This window comes from Notechis scutatus, chromosome 6 (genome assembly GCF_049901735.1).
Source record: "Notechis scutatus isolate UNSWTSFEM ecotype Mainland chromosome 6, rNotScu1.2, whole genome shotgun sequence".
In the NCBI taxonomy this organism is placed as follows: Eukaryota; Metazoa; Chordata; class Lepidosauria; order Squamata; family Elapidae; genus Notechis; species Notechis scutatus.
This window is the reverse complement of record NC_142014.1, coordinates 77,607,363-77,632,618: the sequence shown is the minus strand read 5'-3', so window position 1 is coordinate 77,632,618 and position 25,256 is coordinate 77,607,363. Positions and strand designations below refer to the sequence as shown.

At 47.2% G+C, this 25,256-nt stretch overlaps 1 protein-coding gene across 1 annotated transcript in view; it reads right to left on the bottom strand.

The window, feature by feature from the left end:
• Positions 1 to 3,500: 3,500 nt before the first annotated feature.
• Positions 3,501 to 25,256, bottom strand: part of MKLN1 (muskelin 1) — a 102,678-nt gene continuing 80,922 nt past the window's right edge. The window contains exons 13-18 of the mRNA XM_026687528.2: positions 16,404 to 16,551; positions 13,996 to 14,110; positions 9,442 to 9,581; positions 6,993 to 7,095; positions 5,586 to 5,640; positions 3,501 to 3,834 (exon numbers count right to left, since the gene is read on the bottom strand). Coding sequence (XP_026543313.1) covers positions 3,713 to 3,834; positions 5,586 to 5,640; positions 6,993 to 7,095; positions 9,442 to 9,581; positions 13,996 to 14,110; positions 16,404 to 16,551 — 683 coding nt within the window. The 3' untranslated portion in view covers positions 3,501 to 3,712. The remainder of the gene's footprint in view (positions 3,835 to 5,585; positions 5,641 to 6,992; positions 7,096 to 9,441; positions 9,582 to 13,995; positions 14,111 to 16,403; positions 16,552 to 25,256) is intronic.

Below are 25,256 nucleotides of genomic sequence, written 5' to 3'. Positions count from 1 at the left end.
GTATGGGAGCCTGAGTGATACCTTCTGCATCTGAACGGCATAGGTGGAAGCAACTAATGCTTAAGGGCAAGTTATGAACTGCTGTTGCTATCTCAACGTAAAGAACGCTTAGAAGAAAATCTCAATTAAATCGTTCATTCAATTAGCATGCCCCACCACACAAGAACGCACGCTCCATGGGAAGACAGGGGTTCTCAGGTAAGGCATGCAAATTACTGGAAGAGGGGTCCATGCAATGCATTCTAAACAGCCCCCCTCAAAAAAATACCATCAGGTTGAGAGGGAAGAATGTCACACTGACTACCACAGTCTTATCTATACGCGGAAAATCTAGAGAATTTTTTCTGGTTCATATGAAAAGGACGGTAAAACTCTACTTGAAATTCAGGTGTGAATCTGGTACCTGTACCTGACAATTAAAAGTTCATTTAAAATAGGGAGGGGGGGGAAAACATCTTTAAAAAAAATTCTAGGTGCCTCAAAAAGGAAAAAAAAAAAAAAAAGAATTGTGATTTTCAAATGATGACACTTGGCTGTTGTACTAATACAGATCCTTTTAAGTCTACACTGGCCACAATTATATGGCATCATAAACCATGGGTTGATCACACAAATTCAAGAGTTGGCCGCAATGCAAATTTTGCACTGGGTTGACTCCAACCTGTGTCTCCTGTGAATGAGGGAGTCCTGCGTTTTAAAAGCAAAGCGATGTCAAACCATGGCGTCCGACACTGGCTTAGGTAAACCACAAAGTCGGGTTTGAACAAAATTACAACATGAGGTTAATCAAAACCCTCTAACTGAGCTGGTGTAAGGGGAAAAGAAGGCACAGCACTAAAGCTTGAAGTTTCTTGTTATACTGCACCGACCACCAAAATCTTGGCTTACAGTGATATCGGCATCAGTTAAGATCAATTTCTGCTGGCTCACCTAATCTTGTTTTCCACAGCAAATCTGGCTTGGCTTTTGTTCTTTTGTCCCTTGGGTTCTTTTAATTTCTTAGAAGTCCTAAGAAATTATTTTGGAAGGGTTAAATCAGTTAACCTTTTTAAGCAAAGGTGGACAATGTAAGTGTCCACCAGATGATGGTGGTGGAACGATGTCTCCAACCAGTACAGCCGATGGGAAGACATGCCAGTAGATGTCCTTCAGAAACACCTGCTAGTTCCTGATTGCTCAACAATTTTATGAGTGTCAGATGCCTTCCTTTTCTTGAAGCAACCAAGAGCAATCCCAGTGTGGTTTGCTTTCCAGCTTCCATCCAAAACCCAAACTCACAAACCACTCAACAAAATGACAAAAAATAGACATGCTTTGGTTGGCTCCACCCTACAGTGCTGAAAAGGGGGGCGGGGGCAAAGCTCATTGAATCCATGAACCCTGACTAGGCTAAATATATATTTCTTCCCTGAGTCTTTAAATGCTAAAGACGTTTCCTATTAACCGTGGGAACAGAAGAAATTTAATACTTTTTCCAAGGTGTGAAAACATGCAAGATGGAAGGGCCGAGGCCACGATCAAAACCGCATTTTGTATGTGCGTGGAAAACACCAACAGGAGTGGGTTTTCTAGTATAAACTTGCAGGTTGTTAGATACACACAAACACACCAGAAAGACCTCTCACTTTCTCTCTGTGATGTAACTACCGCTAAATTTATGAAACCAAAGCCAAAATATCTCCATATCCTGATTAATTTCCTTACTTTACAAAGCAAAACTGTAATGGGAAGAGTTCTAAATGGGAAAGAAATGGGAGTTTTTGGGGGGAGGACACCGGTGTGTGTATATTCAAGAAAGCAAGTTCAGTTGAAAAAGGAAGATTGGATAAAACGTCTTTGAGGACTTCTTGAATCTTCAATATTCTGCTTCTAGTGCTCGGGGACAAGATCTTTGGAAAATGGGGCTGTTGGTATTCCAAAGATGATGGACATCACAATTTACTTTTTCCAAGGTTTGTGAAGATAAAGTTCACCACAAGACCTTTTTGATGGCCAGAAGAAGCAGGACCATCAGGGCTGGGACCTCACGTCCGCTTCAAGATGACAAATCTCTTTCATCATCTTGAGCAGAGGTCTCCAAACTTGGCAACTTTTAAGACTTGTGGACTTCAACTTCTGGAAGTTGAAGTCCAGAAGTCTTAAAGTTGCCAAGTTTGGGGGCCCCTGATCTTGAAGAAGAACAGGTCAATGCGAGTAACATCTGTTGGATAGTTTCCCCCGTTAGTTTTGCAGGGTAATACCCAGCATCTCCCCCGTTGTACATCTTGGCCTCAACATCTAAGAACATGGAAACTCAAGCACAGAAGGCAGAAGAAAGAAGGAACGGCCATCAGAGGGAGGGGGAGGGCTTACAATCCCATCCTAATCGGGACATCCATTGCCATGATACTTTAGAAGAACATCACTAACTCCATCGCACTGCAACGCCTGTCCACAGTCACAACTCAAATCTACCGTAGTCTACTAGAGTGTCCAAGGGAAGCTTTTGACCTTCTGTGGGACAATCAACTTGGGTTGTCCAACCCGGTGCTACTGTGCCAGTTCTAACTGTGAGAGTTTCCCCAGGAAAATAAGTCGTCTGGGAAGTAAAAGAGATGGGGTACAAAGCAACGAACTAACACACACACACACACTTGTGCAGCTGCTCACACCCAGCCCCAGAGCTATGACTAGAACTCCATGCATTGTAATCTGAATTTTAAAAAAAATCTTGGTGCTGCTAAACTTTTTCTCGGTGTAAATGGGGGAGGTATGTGTAGGATTCATTTTCTAACACGGGAAACTTTAGGCGAAGCCAACGGCTCTAAAGATTGCATCTTCTCCGCATGGATTTATAAGGATGTCACCATTTAGGCCAGGGGTGCTAACCGTGGCCACTTGTGGACTTCAACTCCCAGAATTCCCCAGCCAGCCATGTTGAAGTCCACAAGTCTTAAAGTGGCCACGGTTGGGACATCCCTGATTTAGGCAGATGTCAACATCAACGTGTGTCTTAATCTCAGCCCAAGAGCCTTCTGTTTTTCACCCCACGGCCACTAGATGGCAAAAGATCCCCAAAGTACATGCATCGCTCTTCTTTTCCAAGGCGGATCCAAAAAAAAAAAAGAGGTCAAATCTACACTTCCCATCCCAACCACCCTCCATTCTAAGGATGCCTGCATCGGCTGCTGAGGGGTTAGCAGGCTGAAAAACAAGCTCCAATCGGCAAAATCAGGCTGGAGAACAAAACTGCTGTGCACCAATCAAATTAAAAATTAAAAAAGAAAAGAAAAGAAAGCACCACCTATCCTCACGGCCCTGAGTTTGCACCCAGGGTAGAATCCCGTCACCTCAGGAAACCCCTCCCCAATTTCCCCACCTCCCTGGTTGTCAATATTCATTGATCTTCCAAAAGCGTCAACGTGAATGAGAATGAATGAATGAATGAACAGGGCAAACGAACGAACATCCATCCCTCCATCCACCCATCATCCGTCCATCCCCAAAGCCCGTCAAGAAACTTTTATCGATTCCTTTTTATTTATCCATGTGCATAAAGCCCCTCCCCACACAACTCGCTTCTCTTTCTGAAGTTCCCCAGTCGCTCGCTGCGCGAAAGCGCATACACCCACGCAAACACACCCAGGCCTGCACACCCACCCACACACACACGCACAAAATTAAAAATACTGAAAAAATCCTCTTCCTTCCGTGGAGCCAGCAACCGGGATCGTCACAGGGTGATGAGCTCCACCAGGTTGCCCTTGGGAGGGGTCATGTTGTCCGGAAAGAAATTCACCAAGGTGTCGAAGAGCTGAGTTCGTTGGGCGTAGACGTGATCGACGTCCGAAAAGCCTGGAGATGGGAAGAGAAGGAAAAATGACGGGGGAGATGAAAAGATTTGTGGGGCATCAGAAAATATACCGTATTTTTTTGGGGGGGGGAGTATAGCACGCATTTTGTTCCATCTCCAAAATTGGGCGGAAATGTCTGTGCGTCTTATACAGCGGATGTTGCTGAAGCCCCGCCCACCCTTCAGCCTCTGCCTCCCAGCCATTTGCTTCCTTGCAGAAAACAGCAAACAGCCTGTTTCCGCTTCAGCACAGCCTGATTAGCACAAGCAGCTGATTGTCGGTTGGATCGACCTCCCGACGATCAGCTGTTTTCAGGCTGCAGGGACTGCCGTCGCTTACTGCCGCCTCCACGCACTCCATTTTCGGCCTCCCTATCCTACACACAGCCCTCCTAAGCTCCATTTTTGTTGGCGGAGGGCTGCAGGAGGCCATCGCAGCTGAAAATGGAGCTCGGGAGGACCAAGCGTGGCCCACCCGAGCTCCATTTTTCACTGGCAGAGGCACCACCAGGCATGATATTCCCCTCTGAAAAAAAAAAAAATTGGAGCCGGCCAAAAGAGACCCCCCGCCGCGCGCCAAGAAATCGCACACACAACACCAACATTACACACCCTTCCTTTCCAGCCGGTCTGGTGTGGATCAGCTCCGGAGCTGGGCAGCCGTTTCCCTGGTGGTGGGGCCAAGGCCGCCGCCCGGGGAGCGCCCGCTGCTTTCCCTCGCCAGGGCCGGGCGGTGGCGTGTTGCACGGAGGCTGGTCTGTGGCTGCCCAGCTCCCTTTTCCTGCCGCTCAGCGGCTTCCGCTCACACCGCCCGGGCTCCGCTCAGGTATCCGGCTGGGGCTCTCAGGAGTTGCTACCGCCGGCGCAGCTCCACGTGGTTCCAGTCCTGCGTTGCCTCGGGAAGGGAAAGGCAAAATCGGGAGCTGCTGCTGCCGTTGCAAAGCGCTGCCGCGGCTCTTCCTTTTTGCCTTTCCTTCCCGAGGCAACGTGGGACTGGAGCCGCGCGGAGTCGCGCCGGCGGTAGCAACTCCTGACTCGGGGCCTCCGAGGGGAGGGGAAGGAGGAGAAGAAGGGGTGTGGGGAAAGGGGGGGGCTGATTCCCAAAAAATCGGAATTCCAATTTTAATCGGAAGAATATCATGTCTGGGCACCATGGACCGGTCCTTTGCTGTTTACAGGGTGGCCCCCACGGGCCAGATCTAAACACCCCCATGGGCCGCATCTGGCCCGCCAGCCTTGACTTGGACACCCCCTGGTATAGGGTTTTCCTCCTTGAGCCCAGGGGGTTGGACTAGAAGGCCTCCATAGCCCCTTCCAACTCTGGTTATGAGGTTTTGTTGTGTCCAGTAGCAGAAGCGCTACCAGGGAGGAAGGGGAGGGGAATTATTACGATCTGTAAACTTGAACTTGGGATTTTTAGTTCTGGGAAGTGGAAAGGGTGTTATTCTTGGTTGGCAGCCCAAGGAGGGAGATTGCCTACAACAGGCTGAACTCACCTCCATTGTAACGGTGCACTCCATCCGCGCAAGCCAAGTTGAAGCTCGTCCCCGCCCCCACTTCCCAAACCCCAGCTGGCCAAGGGCTGCTGGCTCCCAGGATGATGGATGGTCTGTTAATTTGTTTTGACCTAACCTTCCGATGGCTGTATGGATTCACACCGCGGTGAAACGGAGCCCGTGGACTTTTACTGGCCCTTGACCCAAAACTAGATTCAGAGGCTGTTGCAACGCAGACAAGTCTGAAGTCTACTCACCCAGCGTACTCAGATCAGAGCCTGACTTGAAAAGGGCTGAAGCGAGCAGCTGGAACTAGACAGGGAGAAAACAAAACAACGACACAAGAAGGACAATTTTAACAAGGAAGAGGTCAACATGTCTACGGAGATCCTCAAATCATCCAAGGTCATAGTTGTCCCAAAGGGTTTATTCCAAAAGCAACTGGACTTTTTTTTGTTAATTTGAAAATGTTTTGCATCTCGTCCAAGAAGCTTCTTCGGTTCTAACTGACTGGTGGGGAAGGGAAGGATGTTCTGAGCCAGCTCCCCAAACACACCAAACCCTCTGTATTTAACTCAAAGATTCCTTTATTAGGACTGCCAGCAGACCTGGCAAAAATAAATTCTCTCTCACTGCAGGCTAACAACTCCATCCGCAGGAAGATGAATAGTTGTCTGCCACACCTATTCATCTCTGCCCCTGACTTTTATCCCCAGAGCTCAGGCGGGCTTTGCTAAGCGGTGGTTCTTTCTTCCCAAGGACCAGCCCCTAGATTTCCACTGCTCTCCTCTCCTCTGCCTTATCCGTGCATCAGGTTGCATTAAAAAAGCAGTGTGTGTGTGTGTCTGAGGGAGGAGGGAGGAAGGAAGAAAGAGAGAGAGAGAGAGAAGGAAAGAAAGAAAGAAAGAAAGAAGGAAGGAAGGAAGGAAGGAAGGAAGGAAGGAAGGAAGGAAGGAAGGAAGGAAGGAAGGAAGGAAGGAATAAGAAAGAAAGAAAGAAAGAAAGAAAGAAAGAAAGAGAAAGAAAGAAAGAAAGAAAGAAAGAAAGAAAGAAAGAAAGAAAGAAAGAAAGTTGTAGGTGCTTTCGTCATTCAAGTTTTTAAGTTTCTGGACAGTCACTTGTCTGAAATAGTAGAGGGTTTCCTGCCTAAGCAGAGGGTTGGACTAGAAGACCTCAAAGGTCTCTTCCAGCTGTATTCTGATGGATGGGATGGATGGGAGGGAGGGAGGGAGGAAGAATGGAAGGAAGGAAGGAAGGAAGGAAGGAAGGAAGGAAGGAAGGAAGGAAGGAAGGAAGGAAGGAAGGAAGGAAGGAAGGAAGGAAGGAAGGAAGGAAGGAAGGAAGGAAGGAAGGAAAGATAGGTAAAAAGGAAGAGTACAGATGATAAGGTTGACAAAAGAATCTGGAAAGGAATGAAAAGAAATAAACCCCCCAAATGACAGGAATCCTACTGCTATCCAACCAGTTTTTAAACTGTCTTGACCTCCCCTGCATACACCTGTGTATGCATGCACAAACACATGCGTGCACACATACACATCTACCTAGGCCTGACCATCTACACCTTTGTCATCCGGGTGTTCTAGATTTAGAAGCACCAATTCCACCTGGATTTGCACAATTCTTTCCACGTCAACAGGAAAATCAGATACGTCACCGCTTACCTCCTTGGTTTCCTCAGGATCTGAGTGATCCACTGTGGCAAACAAGTCGTTCTGCAAATATTTCAGGGCACTTAGAGGATCCGTCTGGGCTTTCTCTTCAAACCTGTGGAGACACCCAAGGTCAGGAAGTAGCTCGGGAGAACTTAAAGACTCATGGGACTATTTTTAAAAGGCCCTCCTCATCCAAATATAAAAGATACAGGGGCCTGACACTGTTCCTGCTGGGCTGTCCAAGACCAGAACCTCATGTGGACTAGTGCAGCGGTCGCCAATCGGTGGGCTGTCTGAGGATGTGATTATCAGAATAATAGAATTGGTTGTCTTTCTATCCTTTGCTATTGCAATTTTGCATTCTGGGAATAAGATTTCAAATCGACAAAAGTCTTTAGAAAAACAACAAAAATGATTAGAGGGCTGGAGGCTAAAACATACGAAGAACAGTTGCAGGAATTGGGTATGTCTAGTTTAATGAAGAGAAGGACTAGGGCAGTGATCAACAACTGGTGGGCTGTGAGAAAATTTTGGTGGGCTGCAGAGAAATCTCACCCCCAGAGCACCCCACCCTCAAACAATTAATCCAGGCTGCGCAGAAACACAAGGCTGCTCAGCCCACATGGCGCGAGGGAACCCTCCCCCTCGCCCACTCACTCCTTACCCGGTAAACTTGCCTGCTAAGTTGCTATTTTTTCCTTTTTCCGACCATCATCTGTTCTGCTGTGCCGGGAGATTTAGATTAGCTAGGAAGCAGGAAATGGTTGGATTTCTTGTTTTCTAGCTAGTCTTTACATCTTCGGCTCAGCACAGCCGAAACTCCTTTAGGACTGAAGGTTTGCTTGCAAGCAAATTCAGTGCAAGCAAATTTGAGAGACAGAGCTAACTGATGGCAGATAGATAGATCACTGAATGATTCAGTGAGCATCTCAATCTGCCTGCTTTGCCTGATTTTGGATAAAAGTTGCTTTTTTATATAAAAAATTCAATATTTACATACATGGTGCGATGTGAGTTAATTTTGTGAGTTTGCTCGCAAGCAAATTTTATGTGACAGACTGAGCTACACAATGGCAGATAGACAGATCTCTAAGTGATTCTGTGAGTAACTCAATCTGCCTACCTGCTTGGCCTGATTTTGGGTAAAAGTTGCTCTTTTTTATAAAAAAATTCAATGTTTATATAAATATTTATAATATTTACATACAAGCCAAGCCCAGCCAGTCACATGACCACCAAGCCACACCCACAAATTAGGCCATGCCCACAGAACCAGTTAGTGGCCCCTGGGATCTAAACTTATGAGTTTGGTGGTCCCTGAGGTCCAAAAGGTTGGCGACCCCTGGACTAGAGCTTCCTCTTTAAATGGGAGAAGACCAGACCTGACTTAGATGGCATTTGGTTGATCTCCTAAGTCAGGACTGTCCAACCTTGCCCTGCACTTCAAGTCCTACAATTCCTCAGCCAGCCACATTGGCATTCAAGGGGAATCGGAATCTGTCCTCTTGAGCCTATTTAACGTTTGCAGACTAACATATTTTTCGGAATATGAGATGCTCTGAAGTATAAGACGCACCTAGCTTTGGGGGAGGAAAACAAGGGAGGGGGAATCTGCCTCTGCCTCCCAGCCATTTGCCTCCTTGCAGCAAACAGCAATATTCAGTTTCAGTACAGCCTGATGAGCGCAAGCAGTTGATTGTCGGTTGTATTGGCCTCCCGATGATCAGCTGTTTCAGGCTGCAGGGATTGCCATTGCCTATTGCCACCTCCGCAAGCCCCATTTTCTGCCACCGTGCGCCCCGTTTTCGGCCTCCACGTGCCCCATTTTTGGCCCATTCCGGGCAGCGGGGATCAGAACAGGCCGAAAACAGGGTGCGTAGCGGCGAAAAATGAGATATCAAGGCCGAAAATGGGGTGCGCGGAGGCAGAAATAGGCAACGGCAATCCCTGCAGCCTGAAACAGCTGATCGTCGGGAAGCCGATCCAACCAACCATCGGCTGCTTGTGCTCATCTGGCTGGGCTGAATCTGAAACAGGCTGTTGGATGTTTGCTGCAAGGAGGCAGATTGTTGAGAGGCAGAAGCTGAAGGGTAGGGTCAGGTGGGTGGGCGGGGCTTCGGCCATATTCGCTGTATAAGACACACAGACATTTCCACCCACTTTTGGAGGTGGAAAAAGTGCGTCTTATACTCTGAAAAATATGGTAATTCCCTGCTTGACTCCTCCCCTGGTCTCACTCCGACAATATCTGACTTCTTTTGATGTTAACTGAATATAGCCAGGAGTTCTCTTGAAATAAATCAAACTGGGGGGGAAAACAGCCCAATGCTTTTAATGGTTGCCCCATTATCCCAGGAGTGGGAGGGAATTCTATTTAAAAATGGAAAGATTCCCTGTTCCTCCCAACAAGCCCACCTCCCTTATTGCCTTTGTTAAAGCTCCCCCGGCAGGTCTGTACCTGTGTTTCCTTATCAAGTACTTGCAATGCCGAAGCAAGTATTCCTTGGACGGTCGGCAGAGTTTCAAGGACCAGAAGTCGTCCAGCCTCATCTTTGGAGAACAGGGTTTGCCTGGATTTCCTCCAAACAAATAATGGACCTTGAAGGGAGAAGCAGGGAAGAGATCTAATCATAAATAAACAACGGTCAAGGACACCATGGATAGGTTTTCCACGAAGCACGACTGGACTTATTGACCAGGGGTGGGATTCTCCAGTTTTAACAACTGGTTCGGCGATTGCGCACAGCACTCAAGGAACACAGCCGCGAAGTGGCAATCTGCTGTGCCACGCTAATCGGCTGAGACGATATAGGTAGGTGAAGCACAGGGGCAGGGGGGGGCGGGCCCACGATAGTCGCGGCAAACTGGGTTCGCTGCCAGCTGATTTTTTGGAGCAAGGGGTTTGGCCGAACCAGTGCGAACCGGTTGAATACCACCCCTGCTTATGTCTAAATGCTTGGGACTGTTGCTCATGCAGCTCATGCAAATGCTGCGTGCACAGCTGTTTATGGTGCCGAGCTTTTGCACTCTCTAAAAAGGCAGAGGAGGAAAGAAAGCCACAGGTCTGCCTCTCCTTACTCTGATGAAAGGGTAAGAATACACCCCCAACATATAAACCTTCATCTCTGTCCAGGAGGACTGAAGTAACTACATTTGGTCTAGTGCAGAGGTCTCATTCTCGCGGCCCACGGACCAATTGCGGCCCGCAGGACGATATCCTGTGGCCCCCACCATGATATGAAAGTATAATATTAGTGTATAATATAAATATAAAGTATAATATAAAGTATAATATTATGCGGCCCAGCCTCACCCAGACTCTGCCTCCAGCGGCCCCCAGGTAAATTGTGTTTGAGACCCCTGGTCTAGTGGTTAAAGCAGAAGCAAGGACAGGCTGCTCACCGGTTCACACCGGTTCGAGCGAACCGGTTTTTAATTTGATGGCCAGTTGGATGAACCGGAAAATCCCACCCCTGGCTGGCCCCACCCATCCTGCCTCTCCCTCCCCTCCCCGGAGTCCCCGCGTGGCCCGTTTTGGATCGCATGTAAGTGCAGGGACCCTGCAAAGGCTCGGGGAAGGTGAAAAACGGGCTCCCTGGAAGAGAGCCTCTGGAGCCTGGGGAAGCCGGTTTTACTCTCCTGGAGGCTCAAAGAAAGCCTTCGGAGCCCGGGAAGGGCAAAAACAGCCCCCCGTGGCCCATTTTCACTCCCAGGGTGGTGCAGGAGGCAGATTAGACCATGCCCACCATGGCCACGTCCATCCCAGCAACCAGGCAGAGAACCGGTTGCTAATTTTTTTTGAAGCCCACCCCTGAACAGGAGTCCCCAACCTGTTGGCAATTGCCCACTACTGGGCCGCAGGCTAATGGCCAGTGGGTGTTGTGGTTCACTGGCAGCAATTAGGAGGACGTTCCCGAGAAGCCTGTGCTGGGTGTGAGTGAGAGCAGGAAGATTCATGGAAGAGCAGCATAGGTGACTTGGGAGTAAGAATGCTAATTAATGGCCCTTCCCTCTAGGGCAGGGGTCTCTGGTTTCGAGGCTAAGCCACCCCGTAGAAGTGGTGAAGAGGGGGGAGACTGCCTGCAGGGTTGAGGAGAGCTGCATCTCTCCTCCCCAGCTGGCCATTACTCCCTTTCCCAAAGGCGGTTGTAGCAGTGGTCAGAAATGGCCACCACAAAGAAGAACTCGACCGGAAAAGAATGTGCAGGAGGAAGATAAGAAGAGAAAGTTTTGGTTGACCGGGTCAAACAGCAAAAGCAACAAATAAGGTACCCTGGAATTTAAACTTAACAACATTGTTTCCAAAGAAGATTTTGAAGCTGCGAAGGAGAGAGAGAAGGGAAAGGATTAGGTTTTTTTTTCTTCCCTTCCTTATACTGACAGCTAAGAGACTTAAGCAAGAAACTGAAAAAAAATCCACTTTGACATTAATAGGCATCTAAGCTGAAAATAAAAGTCAAGGGGATAATAAAGATTTTTATACATTTAAAAGTTTTTAAAAGCTGGAAAGGAGGGGGAAAAAAAGAATAGAAGGGCAGGATCTGGAAAAATAGAGGAGACTGCCTGGAATTAAGGAATGGAACTGTAATTAAAAGGAACTTACAGTGAAATTTTAACAAGATTCCTCAAAGATACATTTTAATGGAAACTTGGTAACAAAATAATAGAACCCCAGGAAGAGAAAGTGGAAAAAAGAAGCAAGTAGAAACAGCCTTGGGTTATTTGGATTACTTGGTGATTTTTGGTTTTTGCATCTAGATGACTAAAATTAACTGGGTGGTTGTTTAAAAGTTTTTAAAATGGTATCACTCTTAGAAGAACTGAAAACGGAACTTAAAAAATGGAAAGAAGATGCACAAGAAGGGAGAAGTTCTTTTGGCTTCGTGTTTCAATTCTTAGAAATGGAGATCTGGAACTATGAGAAGCAACAAGAAATGCTTGCAGAACAAGAAGATTGGGACAAAGAAGAAACCATCTTTAATGATCAAATAATTTTAAGTGGGGGGGGGAAAGAAAAGGGGGAAAAGAGAGTGAAAGGTTTAAGATTAGAAAAAACAACCAAAAAGAAGAAGAACAATTTGAAAGATAAGTATAATATTAGAAAGCAACAGAAGAGGGGATTACAGATGGGAGAGTTAGAAGTAGAGAGACGAGGGGGTAAAAAGGGGAGGGAGAAGGGGAAGAAGGCAAGGAAAAAAAGTTGTAAAAGACAGAAACAAGAAATGGAGAAACAAGGAAAAGATATAAGGATTGTAACCATAAGTTTGTTTAGAGATAATGGGTGAAAATTTAATTGTAAAAGGGATTCTGCAAAGGTACATAAGGTAGCTTTGTTATATTACAAATAGAAATAACTTTAGAAAATATGATGATGGATAAAATATTTATTGTAATGCAGTGGGATGTTTGTTAATAAATAAATGAATTAAAATGATTGAGAGAATTAAAAGGGAACATTTTTAATTATTAGTAGTGATTTATAAAAATATAAGTGAGAAATATGGAAAAAAAGAATTAACTATGGAAAGTTTATAAGTGTTCCCAAGGAAGTATAATATTTAATTGAAAAGAAATGTTAAAGAAGTTAAGATTTTAATGCATATTAATGATAGAATTGAATTGGAATGGAATGTGTTTTATTTACATATATATAATTTTTTCTTTTTAAGAATATAGTGTCTATTTTAAGAATGTACTAAGCAGAATTTGATTGGAAGTTATGTATTATATTGAATGCTATAATCTTAAAGCTATACATTGAAGCTTAAATAAGAGCTTGAATGGATAAAATTAAAGGATATAAAGGTGTCATACTCTAATTGGTAACTACAGGGAAAAATTTGCTTAATGAGAAAAGATAATGTGAAATTGTAACAGGACAGACAAAAGTATAAATATAATGATTTGAATTGAGATAATTAAAACAAAGTTGAGAAAACTAAAAGAGGGGGAAAACTACGTAGAAAATATAAAATGGTAATAAGATATGGAATAGAATATAAAAATGAGCATGAAATTGAGTTTTGTGTCTGTATGAAGAAGTGATCACCTGGGACCATGCTATTTTCAAAAAAGATGTTTTATTTGTATTTTGTTTTTGTGAAAACCCAAATAAAATTTTCAAAAAAAAAAGTGTGCATCTCCATTGAACTAGGGTGCTGGAGAAGATTCCTGCGAGTCCCTTGGACTGCAAAAGCAATCAAATCGGTCAGTCCTAGAGGAAGTCAAACCTGACTGCTCTTTAGAAGGCCAGATCCTGAAGATGAAACCCCAAGACTTTGGCCACCTAATGAGAAGGAAGGATTCACTGGAGAAGAGCCTAACGCTGGGAACGGTTGAGGACAAAAGAAGACAGGGACGGCAGAGAATGAGGTGGCTGGATGGAGTCACTGAAGCAGTCGGCGTGAGCTTCAATGGATTCCGGGGAATGGTAGAGGACAGGAAGGCCTGGAGGAACGTTGTCCATGGGATCGCGATGGGCCGGACACAACTTCGCAACTCATGACAACAACAACAAAGCATGCATTCTCATGGGTGTCTCCAAGTCTTAGATGATAACCATGACACACTACCATATTCTCAAGCTAAAGCTTACTGTCAACTCATAAAACATTTCTATGCCTGTTTTAGTAGTTGCCATAAAAAGGGGGGTTAGGAAGGAAATCTGGAAGAGCAATGCAGTGTTTGAAAGCGAAAGTACATTCCAACTCCTTATCTTTAAAAGATTGTAACTAAAATACCAGAGCTTCTGCCTGGGAAAATCCTTAATTGGAGAGTATGATTGATGACACCCAGCTGCTGAACATGCTCAATTGGAGAATCTGGTTTATGACATATCCAGGGGGCAGGGGGGGAAACAGGGTCACAGGTGATTGTAAATGACATAGGCCAGAGTTGGCTTCATACAGGGCAGTGCCAGTATGTCGCCTCTAATAAATCCTTTGAGGTTTTTTGAAGTTTGGCTCGAGAATCATGAATTAATTAGGGCGATTGCTGGAATCCTGACACTTACCTTATGCAATTCATCATACACAAGCTGGTGTGCAAAACGGGGGCAGGGTTCTTCTTCCTGAAGGCTCTTGTTCGAGTTCTCTTTGGCTGCTTGATCGTTCTTGTAGACGCAGGACCTGAAATACAGGGTGTTGGCCACCCAGAGGTTATCCGGCGGGTCTCACTTATCTCCTGGTTAAGCTGAAATTCTACCACAGGGTATAGTTCTGATTGCTAACCCATTGATGACGATGATGCTACCCATTCAATCCTCAGGGTCAGGATTGGGTCAGGTCTCTGCGTGTCTTCAGATCTGGCAGTTAAAACCTAAGCACAGGCAGTTGTTGTAAGTTGAAACTGAAGTTACAACGGCACGGAAAGGGTTTGTGACCAGCAGTTTACACACTTAAGGCTGTTGCACCATCCCTGTAGTCATGTAGCTCAAAATTCAATATAAACTTGGCCACTGGGTCATACTTATGACTAGGGCTGGGATTCAAATCGGTTCTCTGGGCGTAGCTTGGTGGGCGTGGCAGGGAAAGGATATACTGCAAAATCCCCATTCCCTCCCCCACCCCACTAACCTGCTTTCCAGCTCTGTTCTCTTGTGCAGGGCAACCAAAGAAGACCCAGCCAATCAGCTGGGACTCAATGGGAGGCAGAGAAGAGATGGGGTTGGTGGGGCCAGTCAGAGGTGGGATTGGCCGGTTCTCCGAACTACTCAAAATTTCCGCTACCGGTTCTCCAGAACTGGTCAGAACCCGCTAAAGACCACCTCTGCTTATGACGGTTGTGGTATCCCGGGGTCACGGGGGTCACCTTTTGCGACCCAGGGTCGCTTAACAGAAATGTCACTAACCTAACAAACTGCAACGATTCACGTAACAATTGTGGCCAGAAAGGACGTGAAATGGGGGGAAAAAACTCACTTAACGAACATTTCACTCAGCAACGTAAATTTTGGGCTCAATTGTGTGGTCTAAAGTCGAGGACTATCTATATCGTGCTTTAGTGAATGGAAAATGAAAAACAGGAAGTTCGAAAGGTTCTTGTTTTCAAGTTCTACCTTGCAAAGTCGGACTGATTCATCTATCGGCATTTCCAGTTACGAAATGCATGGAAGCTCCTGACTCCTGCGAGACATTCTGGCTTTCTCGGTGCAAACCTGCAAACTCCAAGCATGGTCAATCTGCCCTCTTGTCTATTAATCGAGATCTTCTTCTTTTAACGACCCCATAATCCCGTGATGGCGAACCTAGGGCACGCATGCCGGAAGTTTGCACACAGAGCCATCTCTGCCGGGACGCGAGCCGTCGGCCCAGCTCAGTTCCACTGCATATTTGCGTGGGCCTCCCCCGCCAGCCAGCTGATTTTCAGGTATCTGCTGAGCATGCACAGGGGGCAGGGCGCATGTGGGAGATGCGTGCACATGTGCAGGGGGTGGGGAGAGCACAGGGGGTGGGGGTGGCACATGCATTGTATTATGGGTGCAGGCATGTGTGCGCACGTATGCAACGACAAAAAGCTTAGCCATCCCTGCCCTAATCCCTTGCGGGGATGGAGTCTGAGCAACTGAATGGAGCGGAGTGTTTACTGGCCAGATGCCTTTCCTGTCGCCAATGCGGTGTGTTTCTTTTCCAGCAAATATATTCTCAGTGTGCCCAGAGAGAGAGATATCTGCCTCTACCTAGGATCAAACTCACAGCCTCCTGATTGTGAGGCAAGAGCTCCACCTCTAGGCCACCACACCTATGATGACCCAGGGTGGGATACAAAAGCAACAAAGTCAACAAAAATAGGTGAAGTCCCTTTAATTCCTTCAACTTGGCTTCAAAGCTCCAATTATCATTGACTGGAGAAAAAAAACTCCCCCACAAACAGTTGCGTCAAAATACATATAAATAATAAATAGAAAAGAAACAGCACAAACCAGATTGAAGCTATTAATGAGACAAGGCAGGATAAGGGCTTGAAGACGTCCACAGATATCGAAAAACACACACTGGGAAGGACGCCAGAACTCAGAATAAGAACTGAAAGGCTAGAATTGTTTCTCGCTTTGCTTCCAGCACTGGGCCATGTGCAGTTTGTCCTTTTAAACAGTCCTCCCAGCTGCAGCCCATGAAGGGGATCAAGGCCCTTTCCTCGCCCGTAGACCACACATTCACGTTTCTCCCTTATCTGCTCCTCCCTGCATGCCCTAGGATGAAGAGGGGATGGGCCTGGGTCTTCCTCTGAATGTCCAGCCAGCCTGTGCCCTCCCCCAGTTTCTTCCACAACCTCCGGAGCCACATTCCCACTCCTCCTCTCACTTGGAGTCAGATTCTAACAGAGGCATGACAGCACCTCTCTTGTCTATTAATCAAGATGATCTCTGCAAAAGGCAAAAAGAGACTTAAAGAGAGGAGGGGAAAGCGATCTCCCGCTTACCAGCTGTTTCGGACGATGTCGTAAATCCAGAAGGAATTCCGAACGTTCTCTTCCCGTTTTTCCTTGTCTTTACTCAGTCCGGACAGCACATGGATTTCGTTCAGTTCCGGATCAATGGTAGCTCTTTGGGTGAAGCCGGTCATTGGAACTACGGATTAAGGAGAGCAAAGGATGGTTACATTTCTCCAAAAATTAAAATGGGCCACTAGATGGCGGATCTATCACAGAATCCGGAGATGCTGAGTCAAGTTTCTCTTCTTGCAGCTTCATGGATGCTAGCTCCCACATGGTCGTGACAAGCAAATTGGTGGAAAGGTGGATATTAATGCTGGTTTAAATCCTGTCCATTGGATACCCTCCCTCTGGAAATGAAACGAAAGGACAGGGGCACGCCAAGCCAGCAGCCAGCTGTTTAAAAAGCTGGCTCCAGGGAGGAGGGATCACAGTGCAGATCTAAAGGGATCCATAGTGATAGAGGCTGACTTTAAGACACCACCGTAGCAGGATGTGGATACGTTTCACAGAAAAAGTTAACGTCGGATAGGCACAAATGTGCATTTTGTTGTTGTTGTTGTTGTTTTGCATAGAGGCCATTGACAATCAGAGATGTCCAATTTGAGCCACAGAGATTTGTACCTTCTCAACCCGGCCACATTTCAACCTATCCTAGATCTGCTATCCCTGGAATGAGAAGATGGAGACTGAAGTGATTCACAGTACCGTTCCCTGGAGGTCATGTGGAGCATCAAAAGTTCACCTAAATAGGCCACAGCTCCATAATCAAACAATGAATCTCTCTCCCTTTTCTCCCTCCCTCACTTTCTCTTCCTGTCTCTCTCCATGCACTCTCCTTCTCCTTTCTCCCTCTCCTTCTCTCCCTCCCCCTCTCCTTCTTCTTCCCTCCCTCACTTCTCCTCTCCCTCTCTCTCCCTTCCTGTCTTTCCCCCCTCCCTTCTCTCCCTTCCTTTCTCTCTTCCTGTCTCTCTCTTTTTCCCTCCCCACACTCTCCTTTCTCCCTCTCTCCTTCTCGTCCTTCTCCTTCCCCCTCCTTCCTCTCCCTTTCTATCCTCTCTCTCCCTTCTTCCTTCCTTTCTCTCTTCCTGTTTCTTTTCCCCCCATCTTTCTCCCTCTCTCCTTCTCCTTCCCCTCACTCCTTTCTATCTCTCTCCTTCTCTCCCTTCCTTTCTCTCTTCGTTTCTTTTCTCTCCCCGTGCTCTTCTTTCTCCCTCTCTCCTTCTCCCCCTCCCTCACTTCCTCTCCCTCTCTCCTTTCTTGTCTCTCCCCTCCCCTTCCTTTCTCTTCCTCTCTCTCCTTTTCTCTCCCCATGCTCTCCTTCTCCTCTCTCCTTCTCCTCCCTCCCTCCTTCCTCCCTCTCCCCCTTCCTCTCTCTCTCCCCTTCCCTCTCTCCTCTCCTTTCCTTTCTCTTTTCCTGTCTCTCCCTTCCTCCCTCTCCCCCTCTTCTCTCCCTATCTCTCTCTCCCTTCCTGTCTCTCTTCCCTCTCCTTCTCTCTCTCCCTCTCTCTCACCCTCCCTTTCTCTCATCTCATCCCTCTCTCTCTCCCTTCCTTTCTCTCTTCCTGTCTTTCCCTCTCTCTCTCTCATTTGGAGGACCAGATGTTCACCTAGATAGGCCACAGCTCCATAATCAAGTAAACAAACAAGGAATCTCTTTCTCCCTCCCCTCCCCTCCCCTTCCCTCCCCTCCCCTCCCTCTCTCATTGATTATTCCATTTCACATGCAGGTATTCCTCGACTTACTTCTGGGAGTTGAATGACTGGAGACCCCTGGACTAGAAGATCCCCAAGCCCCCCTACCAGCCGTACAATTCTAGGCGTCTTAAGATTGCGGGGCAGCCACTCATTCTAACTCTCCCACTGTGGGAATTTGAAGCGACGGTGAGAATTCCTTCGGGAGGAACGGCTCAGGGGGTGGCCATCGAAGGGATCTGCCGAAAGCCCCCACCCCATCCACCCACTGACCCCCAGGAGCCCATTTCTCCTCAAGCAGCCGCCCGGGACGGCCACGAGAGGAAGGCCCAAAGACCTCACATTAATCCCCATCAAAGCCTAATCAAATAATTGGCTGTTCTGATGTTTACAGGGCAGGTCCTGCTCCTCCCGTTTCCCACAGCAACCGGCCTTTCGGCTGGCATGTGTAACCGGCATGTGATCTGGCCGCCACCGTGGTTCTGTTTTTCCTCTCTTCTCCTCCTGGATCACTTTACAGTTTGGGGAGGGGGGGGAATGAGAGGAATGGCAATCTGTGCCTCCTATCCGGTCAAGTTGTTCGAGGGTTCAGAGGCGGGAGGATGCAAATCCCACTGGGACCCACCCATGCCGGCTCCTCCAGCCTTAATTTTCTTTCTTTCTTTCTTTCTTTCTTTCTTTCTTTCTTTCTTTCTTTCTTTCTTATTTATTTATTATTTCTTTCTTTCTTTTTCTTTCTTTCTTTCTTTTCCTTCCTTCCTTCCTTCTTTCTTTCTTTTCCTTCCTTCCTCACTCACTCACTCTCTTTTCCATCCAACCATCCATCTATCTCCCTCCTTTCCAAAGCATGCATCTCTCTTTCCTTCCTTCCTTCCTTCCTTCCTTCCTTCCTTCCTTCCTTCCTTCCTTCCTTCCTCAATCACTCTTTTCCATCTATCCATCCATCTCCCACCATTCCAGAGCATGCATCTTTTTCTTTCTTTCTTTCTTTCTTTCTTTCTTTCTTTCTTTTCTTTCTTTCTTTCTTTCTTTCTTTCTTTCTTTCTTTCTTTTCTTTCTTTCCTTCCTTCCTCACTCACTCACTTTTCCATCCAACCATCCATCTACCTCCCTCCTTTCCAAAGCATGCATCTCTCTCTCCTTCCTTCCTTCCTTCCTTCCTTCCTTCCTCACTCACTCTTTTCCATCCATCCATCTCCCTCCTTTCCAGAGTATGTTCCTTCTTTCTTTCTTTCTTTCTTTCTTTCTTTCTTTCTTTCTTTCTTTCTTTCTTTCTTTCTTTCTTTCTTCTTCTTCTTCTTCTTCTTCTTCTTCTTCTTCTTCTTCTTCTTCTTCTTCTTCTTCTTCTTCTTCTTCCTTCTTCCTCCTCCTCCTCCTCCTCCTCCTCCTCCTCCTCCTCCTCCTCCTCCTTTCTTCTTCTCTCTCTCTCTCTGTCTCTCTCTGTCTCTGTCTCTGTCTCTGTCTCTCTCTCTCTCTCTCTCTCACACACACACACACACACACACACACACACCCTGGACATCCCCTTCCAAATTCATATGCCAAGGACATCCTAGCTGCATCTTGATCTTCCCAATCCGGGGGGCATTTCCCCCTCCAAGCCTGATCCAAACTCTAAAAGGGGGAGATGAGGAAGTGGGGAGGGATGCACACCATGGTGTGACTAAGCAGTTCTCAGACAGCACAAACACCAGAGGCAGCATGAGCCAGGGAAAAAAGCCGCATGTGTGACTCAGATGTTCAGGGAGAAAAACAAAAACACCAATGTTTTTGCCTTGTGTTTCGTTTGGTTGGAAGTTGTGATTCCCCTGCCTTCTAGGAAAACATTAGAAGAAAGGAAGAGGTGAAAACACAAGCAGGGTCAGCTCCATCAGCCCCACACCCTTTGGCAAGGAGGGCTATGAAAAGAGCTGGAGCCAGCTTACTTTTCACAACAGAGGAAGGAAAAAATTACAGGCATGAGATACAGAGGGGGGAAAAAACCCTACAAACTAGCTAGGATCCTTTCCCGTAGAAATCAAATAGATGGCAAGCTATAAAACTTGTGAAAAGCAAATCAAGCGTCATAACAGGAAACTCAGGATATTGCAACCTAATGCAACGAACAGCTACTTATAAAACAATTACCAAGATCCCAGGAAGAGATCCCAATATCAAAAGACAGGAACTCACCTCACACACACACCAATCAAAGACTTTCAAAGTTTCACGCTTACAAAATCAAAGGATCTGAAGGCTATAAAAAAAAGAGTTTCTCTACTCACAAGATTAGATTAATCCTAGGAACATGGTGAGATTTCTTACCTGCCTTCCTATTAAATAAACTGATTCTGACTTTCAACGCAGCTGACCAAATCATTTTGCATTTCTCCCAGCCTGGAAATTTGAATGCACAAAAGGAAAGAACTTTGCCTATTCCTTAAAGGGCAAGGCTTCTTTTTTCCTTTCCTCAGTTTAGATTTGCTGCCTGATGAACACAAGAGGTGGACAAGACACACACACACACACACACACACACACCATGGTTTTTTATTTTGTAAAAGAGAGGCAGAGGGGAAGACTACGGGCAGTCCTGGACTTACAATCTGAAGTTACAACGGCGCTGATAAAAAGCGACCCGTGACCATTTTTTCATGTGTATAACCGTGGCAGCATTCCCGCAGTCACATGATCAAAAAACTCCAGAGGCTTGGCAACTGGCATGTACTTCTGACGGTTGCGGTGAGAGAGGAGCCCTCATCTTTGAACCCTGAGCTTGCAAATATTCTCCTTTATATTGGTAAATGCCACAACTCTCTCGGCCAGACAGACACACAGAGACAGCTGAGATCCACAAAAGAAAGGAATCCTATCCAACGGGATCCTCAAACAATCAAACAACAAACCGCATTCTCCCAATCTCTCAACTTTGTGGCCCTGAAGTTATAGCTATCCTCTCTCCTCCCCATGATAATGAGCAAGCGGTGCGCGGTGGCAGACAAAAATGCCAATGGAATCCTATGTTGCATTACCAGAGGGATACAATCAAAATCAAGGGAAGGACTAATACCACTCTATAAAGCCTTAGTAAGACCACACCTAGAGTCCTGCATCCAGTTTTGGTCACCACACTATAAAAAAGAGGTTGAGACTCTAGAAAAAATGCAGAGAAGAGCAACCAGGATGATTAGGGGACTGGAGGCCAAAACATATGAAGAACGGTTGCAGGAACTGGGCCTGGCTAGTCTGATGAAGAGAAGGACCAGGGCAGACAGAATAGCAGTCGTCCATTATTTGAGGGGCTGCCCCAGAGAGGAGGGGGGGTGTCAAACTATTTTCCAAGGCACCTGAAGGCCAGACAAGGAATAATGGATGGAAACTGAACAAAGAGAGATTCAACCTGGAAACAAGGAGAAACTTTCTGACAGTGAGAACAATCAACCAATGGAACAGAAGTTGCCCTCAGAAGTTATGGGAACTCCATCACTGGAGGCTTTCAAGAAGAGACTGGACTGCCATCTGTCAGAAATGGTGTCGGTAGGATCTCCTCCCTGGGCTGAGGGTTGGACGAGATCAGGGGTCACCAACCTTTTGGACCTGAGAGACCACCAAACTCATAATTTTAAATTCTGCGGACCAGAGACCCTGGGAAAATCCCCCCAAAAAGTCTGCAGGAAAATCCCCCACCCCGTTTTCCTACCGATCGATCATTCTTTATTTGGGATCGCAGGATACCATCTCCAGCTCCATTCTCGGGGGGAGGGAGAGAGAGAGAGAGAGAGACTTTTGGCTTCATGCAAGGAAAGCAGCAGAAGCAGCAGAAGTCTTTCTTTCTCTCCCCCAAACTCTGCCAGAAATGAGTCTTTGGGAGTCTCGGTTCTGGCGGCTGCTTTCCTTGCGTGCAGCCAAAAGCAGAAGAAGAAAGAAGTGGAAAGAAGCAGCCCGGTGACCAAGGTGAGGCGTGTGAGGCAAATGGGGCAAGTTCCTCCCCTCCTCCCTTTCCCCCCTCCCTTCACTACTTCATGTTGTTCTCAGTGCAAGTGATGCAAGCCTTGTGTTCCCGTGGGCCATGTGGGTGGTGCAGCCTTGTGTTCCCGCGCAGCCTGGATTGCTTGGGGGGGGGGTACTTTGGGAGTGACATTTATCTGCGGACCACCAAAATTTTCTCGCGGACCACCAGTGGTCTCTGGCCCATTGGTTGGGGACCATTGGACTAGATGACCTACAAGGTCCCTTCCAGCTCTGTTAATCTGTTGTAAGAATTCAAATATAGGTACAGTTAGAACCTCTGCTCACGACCACAATTTGTTCCGTAACTTTGGTCACAACCCAATTCGATTGTGACTCGGATCTAATTTTGGAAATTTGGCGCTTACAAAAAAAAAATGGCGTAGAAGGGGAAATCGGCCACGAAAAAAAAATAAATGGTGCATTTTTTGGTCGGAACCTGATTTGGTCATGGTCAGAAGCGTTCGTGATCAGAGGTTCTACTGTACTCCTATATTCGTTACAACCATTTGTTTAAGCTCCAGTGGCACGGATAAAAAAGTGACATTTGCACCCGTGGTAGCGTCCTCACTGTCACATGATCAACATTTAGAGGCTTGGCAAACCATCTAATGTCCCGGGGTCATGTGATCACCATTTGCAAGCTTCCCAGGCCTGGGAGGGGGAGCCGGATTTGCTTAAGAATCATATGGTTCACTTAACACAGAGGTCTCCAACCTTGGCCACTTTAAGACTTGTGGACTTCAACTCCCAGAATTCTCCAGCCAGCACAGCTGGCTGGAGAATTCTGGGAGTTGAAGTCCACAAGTCTTAAAGTGGCCAAGGTTGAGACCTCTGACTTAACAAACACAGTTATTCACTTAACACCCACGGCAAAAAAAAAAAAAAAGACCCCAAACCTGTCACAGTGATTTGGGCCAATCACCAGGAGACAAGGAGTTCTAATCCCGCCTTAGCCCTCAAAACCAGCTGGTTGGTTTTTGAGACAATCGATCAGAGATACTGAGTTCTAGTCCCGCCTTAGCCCTCAAAGTCGATTTTAGTCCCGCCTTAGCCCTCAAATCATTTTGGGCCAATCACCAGGAGGCGGTGAGTTCTAGTCCTGCCTTAGCCCTCAAAACCAGCTGGTTGGTTTTTGAGACAATCGCTCAAGACACTGAGTTCTAGTCCCGCCTTAGCCCTCAAAGTCGATTTTGGGCCAATCACCAGGAGGCGGTGAGTTCTAGTCCTGCCTTAGCCAGCTGGGTGAGACTTTGCTCGGTTCTCTCTCTCTCTCTCTCTCACTCTCTAGTCCGCCTAGCCAGCTGGGTGACTCTCTCTCTCTCTCTCTCTCTCCCTCTCTCCCCCTCCCTCTCTCAGCCCATCCCACCTCATAGGGTTGTTGTTATGGGGAAAATAGGAGGGGGAAAGGATGGAGATTTAGGTTATGTTCATCAAATTATTTATACAAAATAATAAAGGTGAGATTAAAAAAAAAATCTAAAATAAAGCATTTTCTGCAGAACGGAGCTCCAAGCAAACGCCTGAGCGATGTTTTTAGACACAGTCTCGTAAAAAACGTGTATAGGGATTATTATTTTTTTAAACTATTTGGCAAGGTGCTTTAGACAAAACACCCACCAGCCCTAGCTAGCAACGCCGAATGCGAAGGACCGGGGAATGCTACAATCCAAAACCAATATTATAAGTCTCTTTTTTTTTTCATTATTGTCTTCAAGGAATAAATGTATTGGCGGAGGCAGGAGACGCTGTTCTGCTTCCCCCAGAGGGCCATGGGGTCAGAAATGGAAGCTGAATATGGACGCCACTCTTTTTAAACTGCATGACATAATCCTGCAAAATTGGCCTTCAAACCGAAGCGATTTTGCATCACTATGTGGCTCTGCCAAGGCAACTGAAAACAGGAAAACACCAGAGTCCAATGTTTACATATCAAACAGAAAGGGTTGTCAGGAAAAGGGAGGGAGGGAGAGGGGAAGGACAGAAGAGAAGGGAGAGAGAAGGGGAGAGGGAGGGGGAGAGAGGAAGTGAGGGAGAGGGAAAAGGGGACAGAGGAGGAAGGGGAGAGGAGAGGGAGAGAGGAAAAGGGGAGGGGCAGAGGGGGAGAAAGGGAGAGGGAGAGGGGGAAGGAGAAAGGAGAAAGGGGAGAGGAAGTGAGGGAGGGGAGGGGAAAATGAGAGAGGGGGACAAGTGGGGGAGAGGGGGAGGAGAAAAAGGAGAGAGGGGAGAGAAAGGGAGAAGGAAATGGGGAGGGGGAGAGAAGAGGGAGAGAGGGGGAGAAAGGGAGAGAGAGAAGGGAGAGTGAGGGGGAGGGAGAGAGGAGGGAGATGAAGAGGAAGTGGGGGGAAAGGAGAGGGAGAAAGGGGAGGGGCCGGGGAGAATGAGAGGAGAGGGGAGGGGAAGTGAGGAGAGGGGAGGAGGAAAGGGGAGAGAAGGAGGGAGAGGAAGAGGGGGAGGGAGAGAAAGGGGAGAAGGAAGGGGAGAAAAAGGAGAGAGGGAGAGGGAGAAGAGAAGGAAGGGGGGGGGAGGGAAGAGGGAGGGAGGAGGAAAAGGAGAGAGGGGAGGGAGAGAGAGGGAGAGTGAGGGGAGGAGAGGAGGGAGAGGAAGAGGAAGTGGGGGGAAAGGAGAGGGAGAAAGGGGAGGGGCCGGGGAGAATGAGAGGGAGAGGGGGAGGGGAAGTGAGGGAGAGGGGAGGAGGAAAGGGAGAGAGAAGGAGGGGGAGAGGAAGAGGGGGAAGGGAGGAGAAAAGGGGAGAAGGAGAGGGGAGGAGAAAAAGAGAGAGGGAGAGGGGAGAGAAAGGGAGAAGGAATGGGGGAGGGGAGGGAAGAGGGAGGGAGGAGGAAAAGGAGAGAGGGGAGGAAGGGAGAGAGAGAAGGAGAGGGAGGGAGGGAGAGGAAGAGGAAGTGGGGGAGAGGAAGAGGAAGTGGGGGAAAGGAGAGGGAGAAAGGAAGAGGGGGGAAGGGAGGAGAAAAGGGGAGAAGGAGAGGAAAAGGAGAAGAGGGAGGGAGGAGAGCGGAAGTGGGGGAGGAGGGGGGAGAGGGAAAGGCAGGGAGAAGGGGGAAGAAGAGGGAGAAGGAGAGAGGTGGAGTGGAATTGGGAGAGGGAGGGAGGGAGAGAGACAGTGCACACACCTCATTTTCCAACAAATTCCGTTCACAG